At 44.7% G+C, this 23,625-nt stretch overlaps 2 protein-coding genes across 4 annotated transcripts in view; both read right to left on the reverse strand.

The window, feature by feature from the left end:
* SH3KBP1 (SH3 domain containing kinase binding protein 1) overlaps positions 1-23,625 on the reverse strand; it is a 336,773-nt gene that overhangs the window by 57,121 nt on the left and 256,027 nt on the right. For all 3 annotated transcript variants that reach the window (XM_061179414.1, XM_061179413.1, XM_061179415.1), the window contains exon 9: positions 14,099-14,206. In XM_061179414.1, the coding sequence (XP_061035397.1) occupies positions 14,099-14,206 (108 nt within the window). The remainder of the gene's footprint in view (positions 1-14,098; positions 14,207-23,625) is intronic.
* LOC133082616 (broad substrate specificity ATP-binding cassette transporter ABCG2-like) lies at positions 19,187-20,788 on the reverse strand. The gene is given in 1 exon segment (XM_061179298.1): positions 19,187-20,788. A coding segment is annotated over 1 exon segment (1,542 nt). The 5' UTR covers positions 20,729-20,788.

The raw sequence follows: 23,625 nt of genomic DNA on the forward strand, positions 1-23,625 counted from the left end.
AAAAAATTGAGCAATTCTCTCTCCAGGGATGTCAGGTTTTGGCACCTTTAAACAAGCACCAAAATAAATTCAGTCTGCAAAACAAAGCTCTGATGGACAAATGAAATACCATTTCCCCCTTTCTAAATTTGTAACAGCCTTCTGGAAAAGCGCGGCTCAGCAAAAATGGCCTGAAACCAGCAAGCACAATGGTACTCCTACGCTGAAACCGCATTTGCAATTAAGATTTAATCTGCTGAATAACCAGGCGATTCAGAAAGAGTCATTGGGATGGCTCTAAATTAGATCCCGCTCTGGATGTGGGACCTGCAACAAAATGCAGGCTGAGGGGCCCCTGTGGCTGGGTAGGGTTCTAAGCTTTCTGCCCCTTTTCACCCCAAGGCTGGTAGGCCATTTGCGAGGTTCCCCCACAGACCAGTCATACCCTGGAAACTGGAATGGAGTTTCTTTGCATATCAGCCACTATTTGTTTTTCTCTCACACCCTATCATTCTGGAGGGGATGAGGCAGCAATGCAATCAATGGCATCTCCTTGCTCACCCAGGATTCGCTGTAGGTGGGAGACAGGCTGGGCTTGGCAAATGTCCTAGGGCCGAGAGTCCAGCCAGGGCACAGTTCTTGGGCACCATTCTTGCACAGGGGAAAAGAGGACCAAAGGCAAGGAGAGGGCCATCTCATTATCAACATCATTAAGGAACGATGGAAACGGGGAGGGTTTGAGCATATGATCCATGTTGCTGCTGACACCTGTCCTGACCCTCTCTGGGTATCATATACTTGTGACTTTAAAAAAGCTCCATGGACTCTCTTCTGCATGCTGAAAAAGTACTGATGTGACCAGCAAAAGCACCCGACCATCCTCAGCCCGACCCACCAGTGCCTCCCGGTGCCTGATGCAGTACCAGGACACAGGAAGAAATGGTTTTAAGTAAAACCCACAGAATACGAGACCCACAAAGAACTGTCTCAGGGAGGATCACAGCACGTAGGCTCTGGATCTGACATTTCAACTCTGCTCTTTACTAGCTGGGTGATTTGGCCAAGTGACCCCAAGTAAGAGTATAATATGGTGGGCAAGCGGCGGGGCTTCAGAATGTGGCTGCCGTTACACATCCCGGCTCTTTCAGTTTTTAGCCGTGGACCCTGGGCAAGTGACCTCACCTAGATGAAATTTCTCATCTGTAAAACGATAATATTACTTCCCTCTTAGGAGGAGGCGGTTTCACAGAGGGAGTCAGTAAGCACTGCCTTGCCCAATCCTCGTGACAACTCTATAAGGAGTGATATTATTATGCCCATTTTGCAGATGAAATAATTGAGGCTTCAAGAGATGAAGTCATTTCCCCAAGTCACCAGGCTAGTAAACGGGGCAGGGGGCCAAGAGTCCAGTCCAGGGCTATCTGCCCCACAGGAATGCTCTTAACCACTGTGAAGGGGCCATCCTGCCAGAGGGCATCCACAAGACAAACCATCTCACGGCCATAAACCACACAGAGTTTACAAAAGCACAAGAAACTGTAGTATGTCAACATTAAGGGGAAAAAAAAAAGGGTATTGAATTGCAGCTACAGTATGAGCTCAACCATGTTACAATATATTCAGAAAGGGAAAAAGACTGGAAAGAAAGAAATTTATAGTGCTGATTTCTTGTAGGATTATGAGTGCATATGTGTTTCCTTCTTAATATTTTTCTGTACTGTCTATATGCATCCAAACTTCATTATAAAAAAAAGAAAGAAGGACGTTCCAAGGGCCACCTCCGCATGGGTATAGGCCCTCCACCCTGAGCTTACGACTCTTCCCCTGTTGCCAGCCCCTTCCAGCTCTCTACCCTGACTCCTTTTTCCTTCCTCTCTTCTCTATCTTTGTAGAAATTAGACTGGGGACAGATGTGTGTTTACCTAATGAAGTTGAAACTCTGCCAATTAACCTTCCTTTACCTCTGGATCAGAGTAATTTCTTATGCAGGAAACTGCCAACACCCCGTGGCCTAATTCTTCCCAGCTCAGCCCCAGCAATGCCCACCCGCTGGACGGCTTCCTCACTCTCAGTTGTTGGAACATTTTTCTAACCAATTTCACATGAGCCTCCTCTTACTGAGGCCGTTACCCCAGCGACCTTGCCTCAAACCACAGGGCCTCAAATAAAAAAAGACAATTACAAGTCATCATATTTTCCAAGATTACTGTGCAAAGAAAAAAAAACCCTTAGTGTTGTGTCAGATTTGGCATGTAATACACGAAATGCAACAGGGCAGGGCGGAGGGGCACCGAGAGAGGGGACGGGAAGTATTGTGCTCCCCAACAGCGTGTGGAGAGCGTGGTCATGCCAAGTGCCTGCTCGGAGGGCGGAGGAAGCAGGCAGGGGTGTGCGGCTGTGTCGGGAGCCCTAGCAGCTGCGGAGGCAGGTGGGGCAGTTTGGAAGGGAAGCAGCAGCTTGTGAGCTGTCTGTCTTGCATTCACCAGGCCTGATCAACGCTGGCCGGGTGCCTGCTTTGCTTAGTAGCAGAGGAGGTTTACAAGTTGTCCTGATTTTTTTTTTTTCCTTGACTGACTTTGGCCCTGATTCCATCAACCTTAGCCTTCCTGCCTCCTTAGATGAGAAATGATGCCACATTTTTCAAAGGAGATGTCTTTTAAGGTAATTCGGAACAAAAACCAGGGTCAGGGTTCCCTGTAGCTCTAGACCACCCCACAAACGATTAATAAAGTATTCACATGAGCTGACAATGATCTTTTTTCTTTTTCATTTTTTTGGCCGTGCCTCGCAGCTCACGGGATCTTAGTTCCCCAATCAGGTATCGAACCTGGGCCCCGGCAGTGAGAGCACTGAGTTCTAACCATTGGACCACCAGGGAATTCCCGATTTTTTTTTTTTTCTTTTAATGTCACAGGAAGACAGGGCAGTGAGAACTGAGAAGGCAGCGTGGGTAAATCGGTAGCAAAAATGTGGCAGTAGAAAATTCATCACGGGAGTTCATGATTCTCAAACAAAAAGACATAAGCACATCACGTAATTGATTTTCCAGGTTAAGCAGTAGGTCAACGCTTTCTCTGTTGAATTTACCAGCATTAACTAGCTCCTGCAGGTGCGCAGACAGAAACATCCTTTCAACTCAGTCAAGTATTTTGTCATGAATTTTTTTTTAACATCTTTATTGGAGTATAATTGCTTTACAATGGTGTGTTAGTTTCTGCTTTATAACAAGGTGAATCAGCTATACATATACATATATCCCCATATCTCGTCTCCCTCCCACCCTCCCTATCCCACTCCTCTAGGTGGGCACAAAGCACCAAGCTGATCTCCCTGTGCTATGCGGCTGCTTCCCACTAGCTAGCTATTTTACATTTGGTAGTGTATATATGTCCATGCCACTCTCTCACTTCCTCCCAGCTTACCCTTCCCCCTCTCCGTGTCCTCAAGTCCATTCTCTAGTAGGTCTGTGTCTTTATTCCCGTCTTGCCCCTAGGTTCTTCATGACCTTTTTTTCTTTTTTTCGATTCCATATATATGTGTTAGCACACGGTATTTGTTTTTCTCTTCCTGACTTACTTCACTCTGTATGACAGACTCTAGGTCCATCCACCTCACTACAAATAACTCAATTTCGTTTCTTTTTATAAGTCATGAATTTTTTAGAGGCACTTGTTCTATTTATTCTCCTCCCTCCACAGTGAAAATAAAACACTCCAGCTCCAGGCCCAGGTGGCGTCATCCTGCTCAACTGGCAGGTCGGTGCTAAGAACAGGGGACGTCAGAGCTCTGAGTGATCAGAGGGTCCCCTTTAAGCTGAGAAAACTGAGGCCTAGAGGGGCCATGTTAACAGCTAGGTGGGAGCTAAAATGGGCCCAGAACTCACATCTCTCAGTGTTCAGACTGGCAATTCATTAAAAAAGAGCCAACATGAAAATGTTCTTAAGAAAGTCAATGGGCGAACGTTTTCTGATTTCTGGGAGAGCAGAATGCCTTCCATGGCCTTCACACGTGCAGGGCACACAGGCCTGGGTGCACGTGCGTGTACATTTCCCTGCGTGTAGATCTGCTGGCTTGGACACAGAAGCAAACACCATCCTTCAAAGGATATACGAACTAGATTTCATTTCTTACCGTTATTACCGGGAAGGAAATAGATCTGAACGTTCTGGAGTGAAGACAGCAGCAAGGCAAGTTTTGCCTCCTGCTAAAGGATTTCGTAATTGATTCTGCCCTTTGTTTGGCAACTCTGGCCAGCCCCAAGCGAAGGAGCACGTCAGTTGGCTCAACTGTCCTCCCTGGCAGGAATTATGATTTGCCACTTGGCCTCTCAAGCCAGTTTGCCTTCAGAGCTCTGGGCCCAGACATGTGACTTGTTGAAAAGGGTACCCCTCAGGGGGCTTTGTGAGAGGAACATGGTAAGGTTCTGGAAGCGATTTTCAGCTTGATTTTGAGTCTTGGGAAGCCCTCCTCCAGGCATCTGGCTAAGTTCTCTGGAGGTGTCTCTGTGTGAGGCCGGACAGGGGACACAAACGGACAGTTCCTGACCAGGGTACCCCTCATGGCTCTAGAAACACACAGGGGCCTCCACTCTGCCCTTTTCTCTCCTGTCCCTGGCGGATCGGCAGCACATGTGAAGAGTGCGTCTGGGGCTGGGCGCCTCTGCGCCCTACAGAGTCCCCAGCACAGGAGATCACCGGGGGCTACCAAAAAACCTGCTCTTGGCAGGGTCTCTCTCTCTTCCTCTCCTTGGCCTCTGGGCTGGTGGCCTACATGCATGGTCTCCCTCTTGGCTGTACCCATCTAGACTGCCGGCCTGTTGGGTGGTCACCCAGGCTTTGGTGTTCGGTTTCTCTCTAAGATGCTCTCTCAATTCACTCCCTTGGCTTACCTCTTCACGCCATCTACCACACCCTGAAAGTGGTGCCTTGACTCCGTGCCCAGACCTCACACCCGGATGGATGGTTCTGGGCCCCCCTTTGTCTGGGAAGACAAATCTGACAAGGGACCTGGCTTCTTTCTGCCCCTCCCTCTACTCTTGCTCCTCTTTCATACTATCACAGGAGAGAGCAGCTAGTAAGAGGGGAGGGACAGAAGGAAAGGAAGGTACACCTTGTCACCAAACGACCAAAGGACAAGGGATTCCTGAGTGCCAGCCATATACCAAGCATGCTGCTAAGGACTGAATATTTGTCCACTGAATGGACACAAAATTCTTATGTTGAAACCTAATCCCCAATGTGGTGGTGTTTGGAGATGGGGCCTTTGGGAAGAGATTAGGTCATAAGGGATTTCACTCATGAATGAGATTACTGCCCTTATAAAGTAGACCCCAGAGAGTTCCCTCACCTCGAGAACACAGCAAGAAGACAGCTATCTATGAACCAGGAAGTGAGCCCTCACTAGATGCCAAATCTTGGACTTCCTAGCCTCTAGAAGTGTGAGAAATTTCTGTTGTTTATAAGCCATCTAGTCTATGGTATTCTGTTATACCAGCCTGAACTGACTAAGACACACACTGTTAGACCCTATGAAGGAGAAGCTTGGGACGCAGGTCTGCCTTCAAAGAGATTACAGTTCATATGGCATGATGAGAGAGAATCACTTCAGGCAAGAGTATATTGAATGAGGTGCTCAGTTGGGAGAGTAAAGGCTATAAGTACCAACAGAGAAGGGAGAAGGAGTGCCATCCAGGTCATGTCAGGGAAACTCAGCTGGGGCTCTGTCATGAGGCCATACTTGGGCAATAACAACACCTTGACAATCCCCATCTCTGCAGGTGAAATTACCCAGAAAATTAAATGTACAGACAAATAATGTCAAAGGTGGGTTTTATTCATAATGTTGCTTATTATAAGCACAAATTTGTTCCTTTTTGGAAGACTAAAAACAGGGAAATAATTCATTGGGCATCTTCAAAAATGAGAAAGAAGAGTGGTTCTCAAAAGGCTGAAGGATGTGACTAGGAATAAAGAAAATTTTGGCTGAGGACAGTGCTATAACTGGGTTGTCAGATGATGGGGGCTAAGGTAAGGGGCCTCCTTAGAACTTAGTAAAGAGAATGTGGTCTGAGTTAAACCAGCAAAATTCACCTACAGTGGATTAGCCATTACGGGAATCAAGCAAGAGACATCCTTTCGTAGGCAAAGAGGGAACTTACCTCAACATAATAAAGGCCACATATGACAAACCCAGAGCCAACATCATTCTCAATGGTGAAAAACTGAAACCATTTCCACTAAGATCAGGAAAAAGACCAGGTTGCCCACTCTCACCCCCATTATTCAACATAGTTTTGGAAGTCTTAGCCATAGCAATCAGAGAAGAAAAAGAAATGAAAGGAATCCAAATCGGAAAAGAAGTAAAACTGTCACTGTTTGCAGATGACATGATACTATACATAGAGAATCCTAAAGATGCCACCAGAAAACTACTAGAGCTAATCAATGAATTTGATAATGTAGCAAGATACAAAATTAATGCACAGAAATCTCTTGCATTCCTATACACTAATGATGAAAAATCTGAAAGAGAAATTAAGAAAACACTCCCGTTTACCATTGCAACAAAAAGAATAAAATACCTAGGAATAAACCTACCTAAGGAGGCAAAAGACCTGTATGCAGAAAACTATAAGACACTGATGAAAGAAATTAAAGATGATACAAACACATGGAGAGATATACCATGTTCTTGGATTGGAAGAATCAACATTCTGAAAATGACTTTACTACCCAAAGCAATCTACAGATTCAATGCAATCCCTATCAAACTACCAATGGCATTTTTCACAGAACTACAACAAAAAATTTCACAATTTGTATGGAAACACAAAAGACCCCGAATAGCCAAAGCAATCTTGAGAAAGAATATCGGAGCTGGAGGAATCAGGCTCCCAGACTTCAGACTATACTGCAAAGCTACAGTAATCAAGACAGTATGGTACTGGCACAAAAACAGAAATATAGATCAGTGGAATAGGATAGAAAACCCAGAGATAAACCCACACACCTATGGTCACCTTATCTTTGATAAAGGAGGCAAGAATATACAATGGAGAAAAGACAGCCTCTTCAATAAGTGGTGCTGGGAAAACTGGACAGCTACATGTAAAAGAACGAAATTAGAACACTTCCTAACACCATCCACAAAAATAAACTCAAAATGGATTAAAGACCTAAATGTAAGGCCAGACACTATAAAACTCCTAGAGGAAAACATGGGCAGAACACTCTATGACATACATCACAGCAAGATCCCTTTTGACCCACCTCCTAGAGAAATGGAAATAAAAACAAAAATAAACAAATGGGACCTAATGAAACTTAAAAGCTTTTGCATAGCAAAGGAAACCATAAACAAGACGAAAAGACAACCCTCAGAATGGGAGAAAATATTTGCAAACGAAGCAACTGACAAAGGATTAATCTCCAAAATTTACAAGCAGCTCATGCAGCTCAATATCAAAAAAACAAACAACCCAATCCAAAAATGGGCAGAAGACCTAAACAGACATTTCTCCAAAGAAGATATACAGATTTCCACCAAACACATGAAAGGATGCTCAACATCACTAATCATTAGAGAAATGCAAATCAAAACTACAATGAGGTATCACCTCACACCAGTCAGAATGGCCATCATCAAAAAATCTACAAACAATAAATGCTGGAGAGGGTGTGGAGAAAAGGGAACCCTCTTGCACTGTTAGTGGGAATGTAAATTGATACAGCCACTATGGAGAATACTATGGAGGTTCCTTAAAAAACTAAAAATAGAACTACCATACAACCCAGAAATCCCACTACTGGGCATATACCCTGAGAAAACCATAATTCAAAAAGAGTCATGTACCACAATGCAGCTCTATTTACAATAGCCAGGACGTGGAAGCAACCTAAGTGTCCATCGACAGATGAATGGATAAAGAAGATGTGGCACATATATACAATGGAATATTACTCAGCCATAAAAAGAGACGGAATTGAGTTATTTGTAGTGAGGTGGATGGACCTAGAGACTGTCATACAGAGTGAAGTAAGTCAGAAAGAGAAAAACAAATACCATATGCTAACACTTATATATGGAATCTAAAGGAAAAAAAAACGGTTCTGAAGGACCTAGGGGCAGGACAGGAATAAAGACACAGATGTAGAGAATGGACTTGAGGACGTGGGGAGGGGGAAGGGTAAGCTGGGACGAGGTGAGAGAGTGGCATGGACATACATACACTACCAAATGTAAAATAGCTAGCTAGCGGGAAGCAGCCGCATAGCACAGGGAGATCAGCTTGGTGCTTTGTGCCCACCTAGACGGGTGGGATAGGGAGGGTGGGAGGGGGACGCAAGAGGGAGGGGATATGGGGACATATGCATACATATAGCTGATTCACTTTGTTATACAGCAGAAACTAACACACCATTGTAAAACAATTATATTCCAATAAAGATGTTAAAAAAAAGCAAACGTATTAAAAAATAAAATAAACCATGATAAATGTCAAAAAAAAAAAAGATACATCCTTTCCTATAAAAGTTTGGAACGTACAAAACTCCCGCCGAACGATCTTAAGGTTGGCACTCAACTGTAATGGAGAATGTGGGAAATCTACTTGCTTGAACCGCGATATGTCTGGAGATGGACAATGGATGGCAAGGGGCTGATCAGCCATGAAAACAGAGAAAAATGGAGAGCTGCTGAGGTCACAGGTGCGGGGCTCTTGCCAGCATCCTCTGGGCTTAGGTGAACTCAACATACAGTTCCCTTGGCTCACTCTTCCCCCTAGTGCCTGAGGGGGCCTCAAGTTGTACCTGCAAGACCCTTCGTGAAAATAACTAGCTCCTCTTCTTTTCATTCCTTGCTCTCCCGGGAATCACCAAGTAAATGTGGTTTCCTATAGAATCTGGCTTTTAAGGAATCAGGCTGAGAGGGAGCAAATGCCCAGGGCAGGCAGACCTATGTGCTTCAGACGGGCTGACATTTCAGTTCCTGTTGCGATTAGTAAGCTGCCAGTTTGCTCCCCGGGTAAGTCTCTGTGAGTTTGCAAATGTGAGCCCGCATCACAGTTACAGGCATCCTTAGAAGTCTCTGAGGGCAGGGTTCTGTATCCCTGAGGCCGAGAGGCAGACCCTCCACTGTAGAGCATTCACTGGGGAAACGCCTCTGGGAATCTCAGCAATGCCCTGGTTTTCAACATGGCACAAGCTCACAAGAGCCCCTCAAATCAGCGCATGCAAGAACAGTACCATCTTCTGGTGATTTGAACACTTCCTTTTAAAAGAACTGGATCCTGAGACTTTCTTAAAACACTATCTTTCAGAAACATCATCTTTCAGGATACCTGTTCTATTGTTTTTTTTTTTTAAATGACAGGAAGATGTTGTTTCTGCAGTTCAGAGAGTCCAAGTTCCCTGCTTTCCTTCAGTCCTGACAACAGAGCATGCACGTCGCTTCATCAGAGCTCTCAGAATATTTAATCTTTCCATTCTAATATTCAATTTTACTGTCGAGGCTCAAAATAAACAGGCAGCCACTGAATCTAGGTTCTCACACAAATAGCTTATATAATTGCTCTAAAATCTGCACCAAGAGATCGACTGGCGCTCTCTGGGAATATCTTGGGGAAAAGCCCCAAAGCCTTTACTACCCCGGTGAGAGAGAATCTGCTGAGCACCCTCTGAAAGAAAGACCTCGAGGAGTTCCAAAAGGCCCTGTAGTAACCACCTGAATCTGCACCGGAGCAGAGAATACACCTGCTTCGTCAGAATGCTTCGGTGATGCCTACTGATTCAAGAGGTCTGCCGTTGAATAATGCTGTTTGCTCCTGTCTACCCTAATCATCACACATCGTCCTCTTTTCTGGATGAATGACTGCAACCCCAGCTACTGGCAAGACAAGATGACATCTGCTGACACCGATGGCAGAATAATGTTTCAGACTCTGTCATTCACATAGTGCATTTGTGTTAATGATTCTAATCATCTTTACACAGTCAACTCAGCACACAACAGTCCTGTCTCCAGTCATGCTGTCACGAACTCACCAACATTCCAGGTGCAGTTCTAAAGGCTGTTGTAACAAACCAATGCAAAGCTGGTTGGTGGGTTTTATAGGCCGGAGGGGATGAAAAGGATATAATACTTTGAATCTTCTAAAAGCTAAGTGTCACATTATACAATCGCTTCTCAGCTGTAGGTATTACTTTGTCTGACAGGTATAACTACTGTTTCCCTAAAATTGAGTTTTCTGCTTCTTAGGAATAAGGTTAAAAGACCTATCAGAGAGATGGTGGTTGCTTGTCTGGGGTGGGAAAGATGCCCATGGGCCCCAAAGAGCGTGCATGCCTCAGTGAGCAAGCCAAGACGAGTCCACTCGTCACTGACAACTTCACTCTCTCAGCGGGAGTCCTCCGGTAATACCTTATGTAACAGAGCAGAGCTTCTAGAAAAGTATGCCATGGAGTCTCTCTCACTTGAGTGAATTTATTGCCCCCCTAAAATATGGCTGGGGACTAGAAGGCAGGGTGCTACAACGTAGGCAACCACAGGCTTTGCCCATTTGTTAAAAGAATTATCCAGATTTTACCTCAGCCTTCAAAATCATACTACCTCCATCAGGACCAAGAAGGCGGCAAATGTCTGGTAGGAGGGCGTGCTTGCTAAGATGCCTTGGCCAAAGGGAGAGGCATCACCATGAAGGTCTTGGTATCCAAATGCTTTGGATGTGAACACCTTTTACCAGGCTCGCAAAGATTAGCGAGAAGGGTGAAACGGGTAGTCTGGGTGGTCCCCTGCTGCCCAACACTAAGCCCACAAGGACAGCGACCACGTGTGTCCTCTTCACTTCCCATCAACCAGCACGGCAGCCAGCCCAAAGAAGGGACCCAATAGATACAAAGTGAATGAATGAATAAACATAAAACATCACTGTCAGGCAGCAGATCTGCCCCCCTCCCAAATATGCAAAATGACATGAAGGTTATGCCATCCTGTACTTGCTTGTCTCTGCAAATATATATTATAAGGCACTAGATTTCTTTTTAAAGGCTATTCATCAAAGTTCTTAGATGCATTTGGATCCCCAGGGAAGCTCACCAAGACACCAAGATAACTCCGTGCTGATCTGATGAACTAGAGTCAGATTTCTATCATTACTGAACAGTTTTAGCTGGAGCCTTCCAGCTAAAACTTGTGCTAATAGTCATTATTACAAAGACCAGAATAGTTAGCACGTATGGGGCGTTTGCAAAGGACCAGGCGCTGTGCTAAGGAATTCACATGCATCATCTCAGTTAATCTTCTCAACAGTTTAACAAGGTAGGTATGATTATTCTTGCAATTTTATAGATGAGGACACAGTCGTTAGTATTTGTGGGAGATTGCTTCCAGTACCCCCCGCAGACAGCAAATTCCACAGATGTTCAAGTCCCTCATATAAAATGGGAAAGTATTTGCATATAACCTATGCACATCCTCCCCTATACTTTAAGTCATCTCTAGATTACTTATAATACCTAATACAAGGTCAATGCTATATAAATGGTCGCAAATACAATGTAACTGCTATGTTAATAGTTGTCATTGCACAGCAAATTCAAGAAATTCAAGTTTTACTTTTAGGAACTTCCTGAAATATACTTTTTAGTATTTTTGACCCAAGGTTGATTGAATCCACAGATGCAGAACCCGCAGATACCGAGGGCCGAGTGTACTGAGGAAACATTCAATGAGTTGACCTTGAACAGAACAGCTAAGTGACAGGGCCAGGATTCAAGTCCAAGCCTATTCAATGTCGCAGCCTAGAGTCACAACCACCGCACTCTATGAATGTTTGCCAAACCTCATTCCTGTGTCTTACTGTTTTAAACATTTACTATATAGTCATTACTAAGTGCTAGCGTCTGTTTTTCTCGAGGATGAATTCTGTCAGCTGATAACCCACCACGGCAATCATTATCAACAAAAATGGGTCAGATGATTTTGCTTGGTGGAAAATGTCTTTACTGAATGGTGAGCCCTTCTCTGTTCTGTGGATTTATTCTCCTCCGAAAATATGGCTGGAAACTAGAAGGTGGGGTTGTCATCACTTAGACAGATACCTGCATCTACACTAGAGCTTCCCAAACTGTAATGTGTAAACAGATCACCTGAGGATCTTGATAAAAATGCAGGTTCTGGGGCTTCCCTGGTGGCGCAGTGGTTGAGAATCTGTCTGCCAATGCACGGGACACGGGTTCGAGCCCTGGTCTGGGAAGATCCCACATGCCGCGGAGCGACTAGGCCCGTGAGCCACAATTACTGAGCCTGCGCGTCTGGAGCCTGTGCTCTGCAACAGGAGAGGCCGCGATAATGAGAGGCCCGCGCACCGCGATGAAGAGTGGCCCCCGCTTGCCGCAACTGGAGAAAGCCCTTGCACAGAAACGAAGACCCAACACAGCCATAAATAAATAAATAAATATTATTAAAAAAAAATGCAGGTTCTGAGGCACCAGGTCTAGGGTGGGGTCCGAGCATTTCTAACAAGCTCCAGGTGATGCTGATAAAGTGTGGTCCACGGACCAGCAGTAAGTCCCAATGATCTAGAAAACACTGGGAAGCAGAATATAGATTCTCTGAACCTCAAACTTAATTCCTAGAGAGAATAACAGATGTGGAACAGAGCATCCTTCAGCTAAACAATACAAGAAAGAAAGCTATCAAAAAGCCTAAAAGGTGTGGCCCTTGGCTTCAAACCAATCTACAGGCCATAATCTTAGTGGGTACCTACACCATCTGGCTCCTTGAACAATCGTATCCATTCATCTAAGCAGTGCATACACCATCAATGCTGTTCAGTATCCTTGGCAACCAATCCACCAGTATTGTAGTTACATTTCCCGAACCTCAGCTCCATAGGAATGGTGATGGGTCAAGGTTCATGGTCCAGTAATAGAGCCCCCATGGGCATGAATAGAATGCAGGCTGCGAAAGGTGGGCAGAAGTCACATGAAAGCCTGACCAAAGAGCCCTGAGGTGTAGAACTGGTTGGAAAAGACCAAACTGCTGCCCCCTTAGAATGTAAAGTGCTTCCGACTTTTCAACATTTTTTGTTACATTGTCATCAGAGAAACAATATGCCTGGAGTGAGGCAAACAAAGATGGACTGGCTCATTTAAATCACAGCATTGTAAAATGGGTTCCCACAAAGAAAGAAAGCACAGATCAGAGGTGTATATATATATATACACACACACACACACACACACACGGGCATGCATGTGTATTCATGTCCACACACACACACACACACACACACACAACACACACAGAGTTAGGAAGATTAGTAGGCCTCACCCTGTATCCTCAGCTTAACAATGTGCTTTTCAGCCACTTCCACAATATTGGCCACTTTACCCCCAAGGACATGCTATGCAGGATGCAGGCCATCCACTTACTAATGGAGCACCTAATGGTTCTTGCTGTTTATTTGGGTGCTTAGACGTTCCAGGTACTGCACCAAGTGCTTTACCCACATTACCTTGTTTAGTCACACAACAACCCTTAGAATAAGGCGCACTGATGAGGAAACTGGGGCTTGTTGAAGTTAACGGACTTGTTCACACACATCAGGTATGGGGCAGCTGAGGGCTCAGAACCCGGGTCCATCAAACTAAAATGCTAGGGCTTCCCTGGTGGCGCAGTGGTTAAGAATCCGCCTGCCAATGCAGGGGACACGGGTTCGAGCCCTGGTCCGGGAAGATCCCACATGCTGCGGAGCAACTAAGCCCGTGCGCCACAACTACTGAGCCTGCGCTCTAGAGCCCGCGTGCCACAACTACTGAGCCCGCATGCCTACAGCCCATGCTCCGCAACAAGAGAAGCCACCGCAGTGAGAAGCCTGCGCACTGCAACGAAGAGTAGTCCCCCGCTCGCCGCAACTAGAGAAAGCCCGCGCGCAGCAACGAAGACCCAACGCAGCCAAAAATAAATAAAATAAAATAAATTGATTAAAAAAAAAACAAAGAAACTAAAATGCCAGGGCTCTTCAACAATAAACTTCCCCACCCCACATCCCCAGCCCCGTCATGGAAGCCACAATTCTGACAGCAGGCAGCGCACTGAGATCCAAGCCACAGAGACTTACATTCCCCTCCTTTTCAAAGTCCGGCGGAAGTAACTTCACGAAGTTGTCGGGGAACACTCCACGTCTGCCATTGAGCTCTCCTTCCCACCAGCCTACGTCGATGCAGTCCTAGGAAACAGGAGAGCAGAGTGAGAAATGGGGTAAGCACGCTACAGGGAGCTCTGACACCCTTTCTAGAGAGATGGAGGAGCTTTCCTTGAGGCTGCTATCAATGGTTACTAAGACTAAATCAGCACAAACCCTAAAGTCGGATGGGAGAACAAAAGCTTAAGTGCGCTAGAGCTGTCCGCTGGGACTCAAAACCCAGTGTTGCTTTTGGATGCCTTAAGATCAATAAGATCTTTTGTTTTTCCCTTAAAGATAGGAGGATATGTATTTTCTTCATTTTAATTTTACTGAAATAAAGTTATTTCATTAACTGAAAACGTGGGTTAGAAAACATCACACGCACAAATGTTCTCTCTGATTAGCCTGTCACAAAGCTTGTCGAAATTAAGAAGGGCTTTGCAACAGGCAGCCAAGCGTAAGAAAACTCACACTCTATGCAGGCTCATTAATGTACCCTCTCCTTTCCGTGCTGATGGGGCACCGTTGTCATCATGAAGAGCCCTTCCCCCCACCTTACAGAACTTAATGTTTGCTTACTAAATGAATGAATAAATCTCTTCATTCTTCCAGATCAAACCTGCTTCCCTTTGAATAATCCCTATTCTGTTCACTCACTTGTCAAACGTTTATTGAGCACCTACTCTGTGCCAAGTGCTAGGGAGAGAGTGAGAGCTCAGCCTTTGCAAGCTTCCATGCTGAGCCTAATGGCCTCATGGCTCTCCCAGGCGTTCAACCTCATGCCACAGAACCACCTCTATTTTTCCCTATCCCCAACTGCTTGGAAGTTTGATTTGCTCTAGTCTGATAATATATCTCGCATTTGTCCTCTGGGTCCAACTCCACTTCTCCCACCCCAATCCAAGACCCACCTGTCCTGCTGTAAACCTCCTCACTTGGGCATTTCTTCCTTCCCAGTGTATGTACAACATACACACCACTGTCAAGTACAGGTCCTTGAGTAAAAACCCAATTCTCAGACTGTGGTCAACAATTTCCAGCTAAAGCCTGAAATGAGCGAAGGCTTTCCAAAAAATGCTAGTAACACAGAGGACTTTGAAAATAAATGCTCAGGAAAGTGAGGAATTCCTGCTCAGGGCCCACGGAGACACACTCATGGCCCTCCACAATACCAGTGGGGCTGGGGGAGGGGTGAGGAGGCCTCAAGCAGCAGATGTGCAGCTGGCCTAGGGCCTGGTGATAAGCCTCTGGAGGCCCTGGCTTATGTGACTCACTATGTGCCTTGCTAGAGCATCCATTCCAGCAAAAAGAGAAACACATCTGAAGTTTTCACCATTATACCCCCAGCCCAATGCACAATATAATAAATATTTCTGGAATCAAAGAAGACTCTTTCTAACCCTGAGTTCTGTGATCTCCCACAGCCCAAGACTAGGATTACTGCAGGACAAGAGAGCCTCCATCTACCCCAGCCTGTGAGGATTCTATGTAAGTTAACACAGGGCCACCTCAGGTGAGAAGTAAATGCTCACCATCATCTTTTACCCCAGTGGTATCTGCTATAAGGATAGACTGACCTGAGTCCTTAATCACACTATAAATTCTAGTCCCAACCAACACCAAAAGACAAAGACACTTGAATCATCAAGTTCAGATCTACTCAGAACAAATCAAGGTTCAGGAGACTTACAATATGAAAGAATGCTTATCTTTCTTGGAAAATGACAATGAGGAGCCCAGGTAAGTATTCTGGTCCTGCCCATGTCACATCACCCCCTAAACAATCTGGCAGTAGTCCCTAAGAAGGGATTCATGAACAGGGGTGGTGGTGGCAGAATCTTATGGCTTCTGAGGTTCTTCCATCCCTGAGAAACTGTTACGTCATCGACGATATCAGAAAAACTTATGAAGGAGTAGGGGGTGGAATTTCTTTACTCCTAATCCTTAGAAATTAAGTCTTTCAATCCAGAGCCTCTGCTTCTGAGGAAATGCCTGGCATAATTTTTTTTCCTCTTCTTTTTCTGGACAAGTCCCTCTCATCTTCAAAGCCCAACTTGAAACTCACCTTTAGGAAAGTGACTATAATGGAAGCTTTACCTTTTCTCTGACACTCAGAACTGTGTTAATTTGCATTTCACGATATCCCATTCAACAAACAACTATTATATGTAAAGTATATTTAAATTCATTCTGTAGGCACCAAACATTAAACATGCAAAAGAACATGATCCCTAATTCCAGGGAGCTTAGAGATTTGTGTGAAACACACACATGCACGCATGCGCACACATAACATACAAGGTCCTTTTTTGATAACAGGTATCAACCATGAGATCTAGTACCAAAGAGGAGAGAATCATTAACAGCTTTTCAAATAATCTTAAATCTTTTCATGTGTGAAGGGTTTGCTTATGTGAGGAGTGGACCTTTCTCCACATTCATTTCAGATCATCTGATACAGAATTATGTCCATAAAAGGCACTCAAATATTGTTTAGTGCTATATTTCTTTTGAAGGCTTTCTTTCAAACTTTCTAAATGGTTCAAGGCTATGCTTCCCATTAGCCTTACGCAATCAATAACCCAAGAACCACTGTAATGAAGCCTCCTGCTTCATATGCGAGAAAAACAACAAAGAAAATTTTAATAAGCAAAAGCATATCCAGAATAACTTCAGAACTTATGCACGCCTACAGGGGAAAACAGTGCATGTGACGTTATATTTATTATACCTCCCATCAGTGGTGAATAGCTCGAACGGCTCATCTATGTTCTGCTTTTTAAGGAAAACATCAACAGTGCTAATCATTGTGTAATTCAAGGTAAGAGAGGGAAAGCATGAAGATAGAACACAGTATGTCTAATTGTTCTGACTGGTATAAGAACAAATACAAAGCTCACGGATGAGATAAGTATGTTGAAAAAAGAAAACTGACAGCGTGACTTAGAATACTAAGAAAAGTGAAAGGGAGTCTGCTGCAGGACAGAAAATAGCCACAGGGTCAAGATGCCTGGAGTGGGACAGAGATTTAGAGAACTGAGACTTTTTTTCCCCTAGCAATAGAAGCTAATTTAAGGGAAGCAGGAAGAATTCTGACAGCAAAATGAGAAATGAAAATAAGTCATCTTCAACCAGACAAAAACCAGACAAAACCAGACAAACGAACTAGGCTTTTGGTGACAGAGATGAAGAGAGAATTATTTGTATGAGGGCTCTGCTTCCAGAAGTGTGAAAGAACAGCAAATTCAATTTATTTAATGAGGAGCTAAAACATGCAGGATAGGAGAGGAATTCAGGGGGAAAAAGAAAATCATCATGTCCTTATGGGGCTCCCAAGCTCAGAGCCTAATGGGAGAGGCAGACACAATGAATCAACATGGCACCGAAACACCGCCAGGAGTGCTAGGCTGGATCAACAACAAGGGGGACCAAGAGAAACCAGGCAGCCTGAAAGGAGAGAAGGAGGGCAAGAATCAAGGTAATGAGAAAGGTCAAGGGTGGGATCACCAAGTGTGAAGGAAGGGAAGAGGGAGAGTGGGAAGCTGGGGTCATAGAAGAGAACATTCAAGAATTGGCACTTAGAGTGAAGGCAATGTTTGGCTCCCAGGAGGTTCCAACCAACCTCTACTGAAGAATGATGTGAGGGGTGAGGCAAGATGGCAACCATGAGTGATGGGGGGAGAATGGACAGTCAATGGTTTGTGAGGCCGGAACATCATCAGGATGGAGTTAATGTCCCCAAGGAGGATGGCAGGAGGTGGGCGAAGGCAGGACAATGAGGCAGTAGGTGACCACTAAGGAGAGAGGCAGTGTTGGCAAAATACTGGAAGATTCTAGGGTGACCGTATAATTTAAGAGGAAGTGTTGCCAAAATACTGGAAGATTTTAGGGTGACCGTATAATTTATTTCCAAACGTGGGACACTATTAATAATTATACCACAGGCATAACCCACAATGGTTATGCCAAGATCTACCCTAGTGGATTTTGAGATTCCAATAAGGATGAGGAAAGGGCAGCGTTTGCAGGTGAGGGGATGACCTTTAAATGAGGCAGGAGTTTGCAGTGAGAAAGAGTAAAAGATCAGCATGTAGATGAAAGTTTCCAGAACAATGATGATTAGAAATAAGATCTATTCACATGTAAGCAGAGGAAAGTAGACCTCGGCCTTTATCAAGAGTCAAAGAGTATGGAAAGAATTATATTTCTGACATAGAACGTTCACTCTTCTATGATTAAGCCCTCAAAATGGTCAAAATGGTTTCTCTATGCCTCATCGCCAGGCAGATATTAGCGTAAAATATATTTTTCCTTGTAAAATACAAATGATGTTTTTCCTTTTAAGGAATGAATAAACAGAGCCTTAGGTGTGCTGTACTCCAACCTCTATGTTCTGCACTATCTTGGGTTAGCCAAGATATCTCAGAGAGAGGAGGAGGAGAGCGAACTTGGGCCATCTGATATTTAAGTGGTCCACTAGTGATAAAAACTCTGGGTCTCAGTTCCCTGATACACAGGAGAAGATGTCTGAGGCGTAAAGAGCAACACAACTGCTGCTGGTTTGTCGTCATTACTGTGATTCTAGGGGCTGGTCCCAGAGACCCGGAGGGATAATGAGGCCAGGAAAGTGTCTTAATTAAGCACACACACATCTGTCATGTGACTCAGCACCATCTTCCGGTGAAAACCCCTGGCAGCAGCTCACACACTTGGAGGGCTCAGGGGAGGGACGTGAAGCCCACAGGGTGTGTCTGAGGAGGGAGGCCCGGCCCAGACCTCAATGTCAGGCCTTAGTCCGCTCCATCCTGCCACAGGGGCCCTGGGGAATGTGGCGGAAGTACTCCACCACTGCACACAGCTCTCGCGCTGGGGATCAGCTGAGAGCCGCTCCCTGACATCCAACCTGGCGGCAGGGAGTCACCTGTGAGCTCTGCTGTGTCTGCCTCTCGTCTAGGCACTTTAAATCTTTAGAAAAGACAAACTTGCCACTTGTCTTGTAAATTGCAAAACCCGGCTGCAACCTCACTTGGGGCTCCATTTTGTCAAGAGTGCAAAGCAACATCTTAGACCAGTGTTTCTCAAAGCTGGCTGCACATTTAGAATCACTTGGGGCTTTTTTTTTTTTTTACTGAAATCAAGATGCTCCCTTTTTAATGTGGGGTAAATCATGTAAATTAAAGAGAAATTTAGGAAAATTTTTTTAAGGAATAACAATTTCAGGTAGGCAACTGTAAGGAAGATAACAATCATGCATGCCAAGGCTACGTGATTCCTCCACAGGCCCCAAGGTGAGAGATCGATGCCCTGGTTTTCCAGAAATTCTTTGCCAGTACATATTGCATAGCTATAGGTACTGTTTGTTGTTACATTGAGTCCTGGGCAGAAGTTCTGTCCCAGAAATTCATTATGCTGCAAAGCCGCAAAGCCATATCGAGGAATGCCGAAGTACTGAAGCCACGAGAGCCAAGGCACAACGGTTCTGAGATTTACCAACAGCCCTGAAAATATCATCATAAACACAAAAGAGATGGTCGTGAGAAGCGCTGCTATGGATACCACGCTCTGACCTGCTGCTATGGCCAGTGCCATTGAACTGGCTGAATAAGCCACCATCATCAGGGTAAACATCATGATGAAGAAGGCCTCCACCTGTGGTTTCAATCCTAACAGGAAGTATGTTATACCAGTAAATATAATACTTGGTAACATCCTCATGGGGAGTAAATAAGATAACAGTGTTCCAAAGAAGTAAGATGACACTCTGTAGTATCCACTGATATATTCATGTATGAAGAGCTTCTTCTCGACCACCAGGAGCTCCACGGCTGACACACTGCTGAAACACTGGTTGGTGGTCAGGAAGAAGAGCACCCCGGCTCTGTTCTGGATTCCTGTAGGATCGTTTTTTAGATAGAAAATGGCACCTATAACCAGTCCCAGGATGACTGTTACAATTATCTGAGCTATAGAAGCCTGGGGATTACCCAGTAAGTTTTTGAATGAACGCCTGGAAATCCATCTGAGCTGATGACAGAAGGAGGTGGCATAGGTGATCTCCTTGTAGACTGAAATATTCTTCTTCTTCTGACCCCCTGAGAGTTGATCTAACTCAACTTTTGTTTCCTTGAAGAAGGAGGAGTTGGCATAAAACTCAGTTAATTTTCCTAGGAGCGGAGTATCTTTCTTGGAAGGCTCTTCAGTCTCCTTGGCTTCACCATCTGTGTCTTCTCTGTTTAACACCACGGCACAGGAGTCTCCATTAATGACGTCCAGGAAGAAGTCTGCAGGGTTATTATAGGGCTCACAGTGGTAACCAGTGGATGGAAAGTAACTGAAGGCCTCCTGAGCAGGCCCGTGGAACATTAATCATCCTGAAGCCAACAAGGTAAGGCTATCAAAGAACTTGAAGATGGAATAACGAGGCTGACGAATGGAGAAAATGATTGCCCGTCCTTGTTTAGACATCCTCTTCAGAAGCAAAAGGACAGCATTTGCTGTGCTTGAATCTAAGCCAGTTGTGGGCTCATCCAGGAACAAGACGGATGGATCAGTAATAAGCTCCATTGCAATACTAGTCCTTTTTCTTTCTCCTCCAGACACACCACGGATAAACTGACTTCCAACCTTGGAATCTGCCACTTTATCCCCACACCAATTACATTACAATTCCTTGGGTGGGGGGGGGGGTGGTGAGATCGAGAAATCAGTGCTTTTTAAAGGTCCCTAGGTCCTTCCAATGTGCAGGCTGAGAATCAATGATTTAGACCAGTGCTTCTCAAATGTTAATGTGTATACTATCCACTTGGGGATCGTGTGAAAATGACAATTCAGATTCACTAGGTCTGGGGCTGGTCAGAGCTTCAGCATTTCTAACAGGTTCCCAGGTGATGTCAATGCTACTGGACCACACTTTGAGTAGAAAGGTTCTCAAAAATGGTAAGCTCCTTGAAAACAAAGGATCTTTTTTTTATATCTCTGTATCCACCAAATACCTAGCACAGTGCCTGGAAAATATTGATTATGAACACACGTTGGCTGAATGGATGAATCGATGGATGGCCCAATCTCCCCCCACAATACTAATCTACTTCCCGCAATTTCCAAACATCCGAAGTGACGTCAAGTTGAACGAGGAAGAGGCAGGTAAGATTAGCTACGCAAGAAAGCTTCATCTATTCAATCAGGCTTACCTGTTGGTCTGTACTGAATATTTGTTCATAATTGTGGTAACAACTTAAAAAGCACCTTTAAAAGGTAGGTCACATTTTCTAAGATGTCATAAGTGCCCTGTTTGAGTTTGGACAGGAACGTATAGCTCAGAAATCGCCATAGCAAACCCCAAAATGATGGGTTCACCAGCTGGTCCTCTTGAAAAAGAAAAGCACTCTGCTTGGTCACTTCCCCTGGTGGTCAGCTGTCCCCACACTCCCTAGTACCGATTTCCCAGAAATTATCCAGCATGGCTGTTTTTCACGACCTTCTCTGATGACTGAAATATCATTAGAGGAGAAAGTGAGTGTTGTTTGATTTCGGTATGGCTGTCAAGTGAGCCTCTGAGTGCCCCGAGGGGGGTCTCACACCCTCAACATCCCACAGCAGTACGAAAAGTGCTGTTTAATATTTACGAATGAACGCCTTCTACATGGAGCTTCAGGGGGGCTGTTGAGAGGAAGCTCCATGGAAGCCGAAGCCCATGAGCACTCAGTTCTACCTCTGCTTGTTAACACCTCCCCAAGAGATGCAATTATTCTGCATGGCTGGGATTTCTGCTCAGAATTTCCAGCATCCCATAAGGCAGTTACTCTAGCAGGCTCGTCAACATCACAGTTTATGAGGTAACAGGAGAAAAAGAGAACCACGGTCTATCTCAGCGACAGAAGAAATGCCTGGCAGACCACAGTTAATGAGGGAAGCCGAGGAGACCGTCCCAGGGACAAGCCCACTCAAGAAGATGTCACATTCCAAATATCAACATCTGGGATAGGTGAGGTTTAGGCAGTCATTCACTGTTTTGTGATACTGGGAAGTCATGACCTCAAAGAGATTGTCTGCTTGTAAAAAAAATCCTAACTTTTTATTGGGCAACAACTTACAGGCTTTGCTATACTAACTTCTGACTTTTTCATTTTACATATTGTATAACTGGTAACAAAAAAATTGGATGAGTAACACACAAAAAGCCGTAATCAAGCTTCCTTTTAGTTATGTCGATATTAATTGAAGCATGTCGTGATGCCTGAACACAGTATTCAGAAATGACCACATGCCTTTTACAAGCTACCCATACCATACCCTCACATTTTCCAGCTTCTTCGTACATCTGGTAATTTGTGACTGTATGTTCTCAACAGCCGTGCACTGCACGCTACATTGTCGAAGGACTGAATTTTGTTGTCTTCCTTGCAAGAGTGTGGAGTTTCGTTACGGTGGGCATGTTACTTGCAGGTCAGCTTGACCTGTCAAGGCTTGGTTTTGCGCTTCATTACTATGGCTAACTTTTCTGAGTTGTCAATTGGATGCCAAGTGTGTTCAACAAAGTTTTTCCATTCTGCTTGGCCAGAACTCCGACATCTCCTATCACTGGTGACCTCTGGGATATCCACTCAGCTCACAGCCCACCCACACACCCTCCTCCCCCATACTTATTTTCTGCCGGGTCTCGTGGAATCTTGCCCTATTGATGCACAGCCTAGTATTTGGCCAAAGACTCAAGGGACGCTTATATATAGACTTTTGGAGCTCTTTCTTTGCACAGCTCGTGCTCCTCTGCAATTCCCTGCCCTGAAAACTCCATCCACCTCGGCAGCCGTGAGTTACAATCTCCGTTGCTTCAATCCAATGAGTCTTCTGCTCTCTGTTGAGGCTCCAGTGCCCTGTGCTGCAATTTAGAAAGTGCCCCCAGGCAAAAAGCCAGGGTTGCCGTGGAACTCACTTTAGGCTTCCCTTCTCTCAAGGATCACAGCCCTGTGCTGTGCATTGTCCAATGCCTCAGAACAGCTGGTTCATGTATTTTGTCCAATTTTAAAGTTGTCTATGGCAGGAGGGTAAATCTAATGCTCTTTACTCCATCATGGCCGCAACCGGAAGTTATATTCTCACTTTAAAAGATTGTTTCTTTAATTAGAGTGAATTTATTTTATTCTAGATAGAATAGAACTTTAAGCTCTATCTGTAAAAGTCTGAGCTATTTCAAGGTCTAATTCCCAAAAGAGGTCCTAGAGAAAGAATTTCTGAAATGAAGACACATACAAGGGTTTTTAATTATCCTGGAGTTTCCTTTGCTAGTCATATACACTCTTCTCTAACAAGGAAGGTGGAATATTCCCTAAGGAAAAGTAGAGTTACTGTTAAACATCTTTATATGGAAAAGTTAAATACAATGCAGTAAGGTAGTGCCACCCAACCTTTTCCAGATAATGGCACACCTATAAAATGATAATATTTTGATGACATGCTGCTGG

This window comes from Eubalaena glacialis, chromosome X, assembly GCF_028564815.1.
Source record: "Eubalaena glacialis isolate mEubGla1 chromosome X, mEubGla1.1.hap2.+ XY, whole genome shotgun sequence".
NCBI classification, from domain to species: domain Eukaryota; kingdom Metazoa; phylum Chordata; class Mammalia; order Artiodactyla; family Balaenidae; genus Eubalaena; species Eubalaena glacialis.